The sequence below is a fragment of the Homarus americanus genome, unplaced genomic scaffold, assembly GCF_018991925.1.
Source record: "Homarus americanus isolate GMGI-L3 unplaced genomic scaffold, GMGI_Hamer_2.0 scaffold23578, whole genome shotgun sequence".
NCBI lineage: Eukaryota > Metazoa > Arthropoda > Malacostraca > Decapoda > Nephropidae > Homarus > Homarus americanus.
The window spans coordinates 2,128,384-2,138,940 of NW_024733231.1; the positions used below are offsets into that span (position 1 = coordinate 2,128,384).

Genomic DNA, 10,557 nt, shown 5'->3' on the forward strand with positions numbered 1-10,557 from the left:
CAGTACATGTTCTTTGTAGGATGCACGAGTGTAGAAATGCTTTCCTCCGCCAGTGAGTGAGGGATTAGCTGTCCTTTGAGCTGCTGGAGATGCTAGAAATAGTACATAACAATAAGAAAGAGGAAAAAGTATAAGATATTTCAAAACAATTAAAGGGACAACCGTTAAAGAAACACACAAAAGATGATATGGCAAATTATCAACACCAAAAAGAGAAAAAACAAGTGAGAGCCGGCCACACATAACAACTCTCGTCATAGCGTATACGAGTATAACATTTTCTACTCCAGTAACTGAGGAGTGAGTGACGGTCACTTAGAGACTTGTCGTCGTGGCTATAAAAAAAAAAGTCCGTTGTAGTAAAGAGAAATTAGGCACGGCATCACTGAGAGCTGGTAGACCTTCATACCCCACAATACTGCACTTGAGTAAATTAGTAGTAATACACTCTGACATATCATCCGTGACTACACATTGGCCGGAGCTGATTGTCCACCTGAACTTCCATATGAATGATAAGAACACACAGACAGTATGCGTGAGGGTCAATTAATGAAGTAGGTCTGAGAACACTGCTTGCTGATATACCTGTAAGGTTAAATACATTTAACTCTCTTTATATAACGTATAACAAACAGCATTGTACTAACAGCTAAATGCTTTTGACCGCTGCATTAACTTGTTTTGTAGTTTTCTTTCAATCATTTTTTTTCATCCAATCCGACACCTGACGGACTATCATTAATAAACTTTCCTTCGTATTTGGTAAAAAAGATCAAATTATAACTCGTGATCTTTTACAGTCACAGAAAATCACTAGTCAACACCACACACTCTGGAGTCATCATCTTTTACCCCGACCCACAACAATGTCATAGTAACTTACCGGTACATCACGACGGCCGCTCGCTAACCCCGCCACCCTTTCCCTCACTTCCTCTAACGCCCACACTATCACCATCATTACTGCTACTACTACCACCCCTTCCCTCACACCACCATTACTACCACTAACCCCCCCCCCTCACACTACCCTGGAACGAGACAGGTTGTGAGTTACCAAACGTGTTATCCATCTCTCAGCCTTGTGGCACCCAACCTGTCACAATCAGGTCTCGCCACCTTAATGAACTTTGTTGAAGGTGAGGGTAAACAGTAGTGAGAGGTGGGCTCAATAAACCAGATACACGAGTAATAATGTTATAAACAATAATTAATTAATACTTCTTGGTGAATCTGTTGATATTTCTCACCGCAGAGATGTTAAGCTAAAACATTCTCTGCCTCACCGAGGTAAACTTTTCACGGCGTGTTATCATTATAACCAATTAAGTATGTTGTGACTGCAGAAAAATACTTTTATATTTTGTATATCTACACCTGATATTAGGAATCTCTGGAGGTTCAGCTGGTGGAGGCAATGGTGGTGTCTGGTGCTGGATGTTATGATAACGACGAGTGGTTGACGCCTGCTGCAGTACTGTATCTAGTGTTATGATCTTAATACACAAATGTTGTAGAGTCATCACCTCCAACCTGTTAGGAACTTTCAGCTCTTGGCTTCACATGTGCCGGTTATGCCACCAGACAGCACTTTGCTGCTGTGTACCGGTAGTCGCTGTACATTGGTGAAGTGTCGTAAACCCAGAACAACTTGGTCACTGTGTAATCATCTTGGCAACTAAGCCAGCCATGCCAGGTTGATGTGTCTGTGGAAGTAACGTTCGGTCGGGGTTCTTGACTAATAGTTACCTGCTCACACGTGGCAGTGACTGAATTGGGGCTGACAATGTCTGCACAGTACATCCTCTGGTCGTCCTTCTCTGGGTCGCCTGTATTCAGATGGCCAATACCTACCATGGCCTGGCCCTGACCACACTCCTCGCCATCGCTCACCACTGTACTTACTACTGCTGGTGGCGGACTGGCGACAGGCATCGCGTACATTGAAAAAGAAAGGAAGGCAATGAAGGAATCAGCATCATACGTAAAACCCAGAACATTGGCTCCAGTCACACCCAAGTGAGTTGCCGCCGTCTTGGGACCAAGTGTCGTTGTGGGTGGTTCTGTCGTTGTGGGTGGTTCTGTCGTTGTGGGTGGTTCTGTCGTTGTTGGTGGTTCTGTCGTTGTGGGTGGTTCTGTCGTTGTGGGTGGTTGTGTCGTTGTAATGGCTACAGTCTGGTTGTACAGGGTCTCTGGAAAAGGGGAATAAGAAGAACGTTGTATTAGATCATATGTAATGAGTAGGGCCCGGATAGTTATGCACTAAAAAACCATGAAATATGCATGCAAATATGCACTAAAAACAGGGGAAATATGCATTTATATGCCACTTATAAAGCCAAGAATGCAGGTTATACGGAAACAAAATAGAACAAGCCTTTCTCCTTATGATTTCCATCGTGTCCTTGAACAATTGTGAAACATAGTTCTTACGTAATGTTGATTCGTCAGGCACCTTTTTTCCAGTATACTGTTCCAGGAATGACTTTAGGCACTTGTTATTCAGTTTATGCAATGGAATATCCGCTGAAACAAATGCCTTGCACAAATCTGCGTTGAACTGGGAACGATCAGGCCCTGACTTACTGGAACATGCAAGAAGTAGTTGTTGCTCCTTTTGTGCACTATTGGACTTAACAGCTTCGAGTCGGATGTGCTTGCTTGTTTTAAGGTGTTGTTGGACTTGAAATTTCTTGCTCGCTGTCACTGGTGCTTCACAATATTTACAAAACAGTACACTTCCATCAGTAGTAAATGCATCAAATTCCTTTACATATGATCTCAGCACTTCATTTTGGTTTCTTTGTACTTTCGGCATTTTCACGAGCAGCAGAAGAGAGTAGCTCCACACAGCAGCACTGCTCCTGACTGACTAACTCACTAGTCCAATGAGTCATGAACCAGGTGTGGAAACGACAGATTAAAGCGACGTGACCTCACCTCACTTCACCTAACCACACCTCACCTCACCTCCCAGTACCACGTGTGCTCATTCAGTGGCAACAAAGAGATACTGCCAGATGAATATTTTACCAAAATATGCATTTATATGCAGTTATCTAGGTAATATGCACTTATCATAGAAATCACGCAAAATATGCATTTGCATATGAAATATGCAAATGCATAACTATCCGGGCCCTAGTAATGAGTATATCCTATAGAAACCTTTCAGTATCAAAATGAGATGATGCTTCATACAGACCTACAAGTATCAGTACACAGTGTGCTGTTAATACCACCGACTCTCTCACACTATGCTTTTATCTTTCCCCTTCACTCTTCAGATTTTGCTTTGCTTCACCATAAGGTATTCCAATGCACTCTCCTCACCCACTGAATTTTTTCCATACATTCATATAGACTCTGGACTTTAATTTCACCTTCTCAGCCAATTTCATTTTGCTTTACTCACTTGCTGACCAACTTACATCTAACACTAATGACACAATAACATTAAAGAATAAAATATATATCTCCATCATCTGAAAGACATTCTTGAAATTGATAAAAAGTTCCCCATCGTCCTGGGCATATCATTCAACTTGTCACGAGGAGGAAAAACTGAAATGCATCCTCCAAGTGTCGTCTGTGATCACACTTATCGAGTCTTAATCGTCATATCTTTCTCCTGAGATTGTCAAGATAAACATACCCTCCTTTCAGCAGTGTTACCTCACCCTTCCACTACCCACCTCACTCACCAGAACTTCCACTAACCACGGCAACCACAAACCACCCATCAACCATGCACACCCCACAACTTTTCATCACTTATCGCCACAACCACCACCACACACCACAACCTCCTCTACCCACCATAACCACTGAACACCACTACCCCCCCCCCCTCCATCCCTACGTAACACGGAACAATGTCTCTTATTATTTGATTCCTTACTCAACATATATTTTGAATTTCCACATCTACTTCTTACAAGCATGAGGTCACTGTAGTAGACAAGGGTGTAAATGTGATATATCAGGTTGTATTAACTCACCTCTAACGTAGCAGAGGTAATATGGGTCAAGGTCAGTCGGGGTCACATTATGGATAGTGGCACACTCTCTATACTGAGACACGGAGCTTCTGGTTGATGAGAAACCTTCACAAGCTGGTTCTGTTGTGGATAGAGATGTACACACTGTTAACATATGGGTATTGGAGGTGGTGGTGTGTGGTGATAAGTGGTGTGTGGTATATAGGACAAAGGTCAAGGACAAAGTTGGGCCTTTAAAGTCAGGGAGGGAAGAATTGATAAATGGCAGTGAAGAAATAAGCAAAGCATTGAGCAGCTACTTCTTATCAGTTTTCACAGAAGAAATTTGCGATGAAATTCCAGAGGTGGAACTGATATTTAAGGGAAAGGAAGAAGAGAAATTAAAGAATATCACTATCAGAAAAGAGGATGTTCTTAAGAAGATAAATAAACTACAGAAAACAAAATCCCCAGGGCCGGATGAAATTTTCCCTCGAGTCTTGAAAGAGTGTAGGGAACAGATTAGCGGACCCCTCGTAAACTTATTTACAAAATCATTAGACACTGAAGTTGTGCCAGACTTGTGGAAACAGGCAAATGTAGTACCCATATTCAAAAAGGGAGACAGAGCATCAGCGTCAAATTACCGGCCGATCAGTTTGACGTCAGTAGTGGGGAAATTTCTTGAATCAATTATAGCAGATAGCATCCGATCGCATCTAGAGAAAAGCAAATTAATCTACGACTCTCAACATGGGTTTACAAAGGGAAAATCTTGTCTAACAAATCTGCTAACGTTTTTTAGGAAAGTCTTCGAGGTAGTAGATAATGACGAAAATTACGATGTTATTGACTTAGACTTTAGCAAAGCATTTGACAGAGTACCGCATCAGAGGTTTCTGAGAAAAATTAAGGCTCATGGTATCGAGGGGAAAGTTTTAAATTGGATAAAATCATGGTTCACCGATAGAACGCAGAGGGTCAGCATAGATGGTGTTAAATCTGAGTGGGGCCGTGTAACCAGTGGAGTTCCCCAGGGGTCAGTACTAGGCCCACTCTTGTTCATAATCTACATAAACGATCTAGATACTGGGATCAGCAGTGACATAAGCAAGTTTGCGGATGACACCAAAATAGGGCGGCAAATTAATTCAGGGCAGGATGCAAATGCATTACAGGTTCTAAATAAACTGCAGGGGTGGTCTGAAAAATGGCAAATGAAATTCAACACCAGCAAGTGCAGCGTACTTAATATTGGAAGAACAAATACTTATAATGTATACAGCCTTAACAACATCAACCTAGAGAAGTCGACTTGTGAAAGAGTCCTAGGGGTACTTGTAAGCCCGGACCTACGGCCTAGAAAACAGTGCGTTAATGTTCGAAATAAGGCAAACAGAGAATTGGGTTTCATATCTAGAAGTGTAAGTAACAAGAGTGCAGAGGTCTTATTGCAACTACATCTTGCGCTAGTCAGGCCACACCTCGATTATGCGGTTCAGTTCTGGTGCCCCTATTATAGAATGGATATAAATTCACTAGAGTCGGTGCAGCGAAGAATGACAAAAATGATTCCGGGACTTAGAAACCTTCCATATCAGGATAGGCTAATGAAACTTAACTTGCATTCCCTAGAAAGACGAAGAGTGCGGGGAGATATGATAGAAGTATTTAAGTGGGTGAAAGGAATCAATAAAGGGGATATAGATAAAGTTCTTATAATATCCGAGCAGGATAGGACTCGGAGCAACGGATTCAAGTTGGATAAGTTTAGGTTTAGGAGGGAGATAGGAAGAACTGGTTCACAAATAGGGTGGTGGACGAATGGAACAAGCTTAGCAACTTTGTAGTAAGTGCGGGAACTCTGGAAAGTTTCAAAAGGAGGCTAGATAAATTCATGGATGATAGAGAGTGGTAGTAACTCTCGACAGGAGCTGCTGCACAGGCCAACCGGCCTATTAAGGTGAGACCTCTTATTTCTTTTTGTTCTTATGTTCCTATAAGTGGTGTGTGCAGGTTAGTGGTGTGGTGGTTAGTGTGTGTGTAGACAAGGGTGGTGGTGGTGGGTAGGGGTGATGGTAAATGTGGTGGTGGGGTAGTGGTGGTGGTGTGGTGGGGTAGTGGTGGTCGGGGTAGTGGTGGTGGTGGTGGTCGTGGGAAAAGGTGTGGTGGTGGTGTTGGGGTAGTGGTGGTGGTGGGGTTAGTGTGTAGGGGTAGGGTGTGGTGCTGGTAGTGGTGTGTGTAGTGGTGGTGGTGGGGTTAGTGGTGTGTGGTGTGTGGTGGTGGTGGTGATGGTGGTGGTGGGGTAGTGCTGGTGGTGGTGGGGGTAGTGCTGGTGGTGGTGATGGTGGTGGTGGGGGTAGTGCTGGTGGTGGTGGGGGTAGTGGTGTGTGGTGGTGGGGTTTGTGGTGTGACGTGATGGTGCTAGAGGTTGTGGTGCATGGTTATAATAGTACTACTATTACAAAAAAAATTACTATTACTACTACTAATAATAATAATGATGATGATGATGATAATGATAATAACAACAGTATAGCTCATTAATAAACAAAAAATCATGTATTGTATCAAGAACAAAAAACCTTAACGCAGTCCTTAATCGGATATCAATAAATGAATCAATGTTGGCGCCACCCTCATGTCCGGAGGTTGTCGGCCATGACTATCTGCTCCATACATTTTCAGGATGTCTTTACCAATCCTCCCCAATTTGTATCTCTCCGGGACCCAACTGTTAATTACATCCATCCATCCAGTCTCTTCCTTACCCAGCCAGAGCTTTCTACCCTCAGCGTCACCCATTGATATCTTTACCCTGATAAATATTTGCCAGCAAGTACTTCCGACAGTTTCTCGTTAAGGTTCATCATTAATTAAATACCATATATTAGATCCATAGCCCAGTGTTATACTATTTATGAAGACTGTCAGTTTCAGATGAGCTCCCAGGGCCTCGATGGGTCATCGCTACCCAGGTCATGTATCTTGACGACTGGACCTTTATCTAGTTCACCTTACCTTCAACACTTACTGAATAATTTAATAAACGAAAACGTGTGTTTGGTGTATGTAACATGGATGTGATCCTTACATAAGGTGATGACTTGAGCCACCACCAGCCTTACATAATATAAATAATATTGGTTGGCCCTCGCGTTCGAGGCTGGCTGGCTTTAGTGCCACCTTGTAACCAACACAACAACCACTCCCTAAGTTAACGAGCCTTATGACCCAGTGTCATGGAATTATCCAAGCAGACCAGGCAACTCGCTAACTGCACTGGTTAACCATTACCTTGGAATATCCAAGTTCCCGGTTACTGCTGGTTAAACAGAGGCAGATGATGTAGATAAACTTTCAGGAGTTTTATTCTGCCTAGGCGAGCATGTTGACCACACACACACACACACACACACTCCTACCTGCACCAAGACACTCCCTGATGCAGGACCTTACTGATGAGGAGTATACAACTTCCATATAAGTAGTAGTTTTGGGGGTTCACTTACAACTGATTTACGTGGATACACACAACGAGATTTTATAGATATAAAAGTTGGTTATTTTCAGGTGTGGAATAATCCGAAGGTGATGAAATACATGAAGTTGATCGAAAACAAGAACTGCGCAGATTAAAAAAAAATGTGAAGAATGTTTCCCCCCATACTGTAGTAGGAGACATTGCCAGTACTCACCTGGGTAAATGATCATATCCCAAGGACACTCACCTGGGCATATATATTGATGTCCTACTGACAGTTACTGGACAGAAGTTAATGTCCTGATAATATTCACCGGGAGAGGTGTTAAGTTCCATACTGGCGCACACCTGTAGCAGTAGTCGTTGATGTAGACTATATAGTGTGCTAAATAATTATTCTGCTGCGACTTTATGTTGTTCATTAGATGGTGACTTTTGTTTTGTGGCAGTGACCACGGCGTCCTGGTGATACTGACTTATGGTATAGCTTGATGATACTGACCTCTGGCACAAACAGCGGCACATTGGGTGAGGGAGGCGACCTGCATCACCAGCTGTGACTGGCCACAGTGTCCATCTGAAGTCAAGCGTCGGAAAGTCACCCCAGTTGACACCATTACTGCCTTGGCTCCTCCCGACACCCAAACAGCCAGCAGTAGAGTTGCCACACTCCTGGTTGGCGCCATCGTCTTCTGCTCTGTGTACTACGAAGAAATTGTTCTCATCACCGGCTCAGTAATGCTGATGGGTGAATGAAATTGACGTATTCTTTTTCCAGGATCCTTCGTGATAATAAACAATTTGAAATATAATTTTAAATTGTGTACAATATATATATATATATATATATATATATATATATATATATATATATATATATATATATATATATATATATATATATATATATATATATATATATATATATATATATATATATATATATATATATATATATATATATATATATATGTGCCCGTCCATCACTGATTCTTATAATGAGGATTTAATTTTCCCTCTGGTCAAAGTGCACCACCTATATACTAAACGTAATGAATTACCAGGCTTGTAATTAACTTAGGATAACAACTAAATACACTTTCAAATGTACATAAACATTTAGGTCTGTATTTTCACCGATGACCAAGTTAGAAGATGTTTATAAATGAATTTGTAATTATAAAACGTCTTTAACTACGTAGCTCATACTGAGAAGCCGACAAAATCTTAATTAAATCACCGATAGACCAAAGTATGACATTAGCAGTAGGTGTAACCATAGCCGTACAACCTACAGGAATGAAGAGGCTGTGATTCAGATTCTATGTTTGTACCTGCGTCGTGAGGCTATGTTGTATATTATAATCCCACAGTTTGAAGCAATGGTAAATGTGCCTTAACTCACTCTGCCTACTTAAAGACGACCAGGTACTCTCAGGCAACATCAGCTAAACGGCCTCAAGCCCTTTATTTGTATATCAACATTTCACCGATGGCACTGTCAAGCTTCCAGCTGTAGCTAAAGCTTCCTATTCAGGAACTGTAGCAGGTTTAAAAAAAGTGGATAAGTTGACGAGGAAAAATTTATTGCCACGGGAGCCTCCTTAACACATGGAGCAACCCAACTATAATATCTTCCAGCCAACAAAAAAAATCAAGAGAGGGAGGTCCATCAACAACTGTGAGAATTTAATAGTATACACTTTCACTACTATGAGTTATATACTGGCGTCTCCATGGTAGGTGGATGTGCGGTGCAAATGTAAGGGCGGCTGAATGTTGTGTCAGGTTCCAGTTGTTTAATCATGTAGCTACTGTACTTTGTGTACGGAAATTTTTGCTGTTGACCAAACCATAGACTTCATAATATTTCTCACTCATGACGAAATTGTAATAAACACATTGTCAGTCTTAGCATGAAGAACTTCGGCATTAAAGGGTCAGATCAACCCACTAAGTTGACCTGGGCGTTCCAGGTACTGTATTTATAATTGTTGGGAGCACATCTTCTAATGTAACGTCATTATACCAATTTGGCTTTGATCAAGAGAGTTAAAGCTACTGTATTCGTAGCAAAATGACGACGGGAAAAATCACAAAAAATCGGATCATCTTCGTCAGTGTCAATGAAATGGTCAAAATGATGAAATATTACTTACATGAATCAATTTATCAACACATATATATAAAATGCGTCTCTTCGTTCTTTTAATTTTCTCAAGAAAAAATTATTGTTCTTTTTAAACTTGAACCGCGATTTAACTTCTTTTTTATATGTAAATTGGTTTAAGTATGCTGTAAGATAAACCAGTAGATGTTAAATGTATAAAGTTAGCCATACCGAAAGATCTCCCGTAGCTTGTTGGCCACACAAAATGGATGAGCATCACGCAGGAACCCTAATGCAATATGAAAGTAAAAACAAAACCGGAGAGACAGATCCTTACGAGGGGAGGTACTGTAGAAGGAGGAAGACTCCTAGGCAGACAGCACGGGTGAATGGACACCTCCAGCACACACACGCTTGACCGCACCAGCCATCCACCGTCGACTTCTACTGGTATGTGGCTTAGCCCAGTATACGAACAAGCCTACACTGATCACACTGGCGCACACACACACACACACACACACACACACACACACACACATAAAGATAGATAAATTACACACTTCTTGTGCACAAATCGATGAATACGTGTTGTAGTTCATTCGAATATTGTTTACGGTGATCATATTTAGTCTAAAGATTTAAAATGGCAGTGAGGCGGCCATATTGCGAAAGCACATCAGCATGGACTAAAGAAATTATCAAAGTTATCCCGAGATAAACAACTACAATTATAATCATCCTGTTAGATCATCACCAAGTTTGATGAGGAGAGAGTCAAGGGTGAGAGGTCCGTATAGGAACAGTACAGTGAACAAAGGAACAGTACGGTGAACAAAGGAACAGTACGGTGAACAAAGGAACATTACGGTGAACAAAGGAACATTACGGTGAACAAAGGAACAGTACGGTGAACAAAAGAACCGTACGGTGAACAAAGGAACAGTACGGTGAACAAGAAAGACGCCGGATGAATTAAC

At 41.6% G+C, this 10,557-nt stretch overlaps 1 protein-coding gene across 1 annotated transcript; it reads right to left on the bottom strand.

Annotated features, from left to right (window-relative positions):
* Positions 1-977: 977 nt before the first annotated feature.
* On the bottom strand, positions 978-10,013 carry LOC121869415. The gene is made up of 4 exons (XM_042370757.1): positions 9,915-10,013; positions 7,970-8,171; positions 4,005-4,124; positions 978-2,195 (listed from the first exon to the last, which is right to left on the bottom strand). Exons 2-4 carry the CDS (start codon positions 8,151-8,153, stop codon positions 1,576-1,578), a joined length of 924 nt encoding a protein of 307 aa, XP_042226691.1. The 5' UTR covers positions 8,154-8,171; positions 9,915-10,013; the 3' UTR covers positions 978-1,575.
* Between the last annotated feature and the right edge of the window lie 544 nt (positions 10,014-10,557).

Excerpts from the sequence above, each read along its gene's own strand:
- LOC121869415 (XM_042370757.1), bottom strand. The coding sequence starts at position 8,153 with ATGGCGCCAACCAGGAGTGTGGCAACTCTACTGCTGGCTGTTTGGGTG. Across the intron at positions 4,125-7,969 it reads TGCCGCTGTTTGTGCCAGAG|AACCAGCTTGTGAAGGTTTC; the intron begins GTCAGTATCATC and ends TATCCACAACAG. Across the intron at positions 2,196-4,004 it reads TTACCTCTGCTACGTTAGAG|AGACCCTGTACAACCAGACT; the intron begins GTGAGTTAATAC and ends CCCCTTTTCCAG.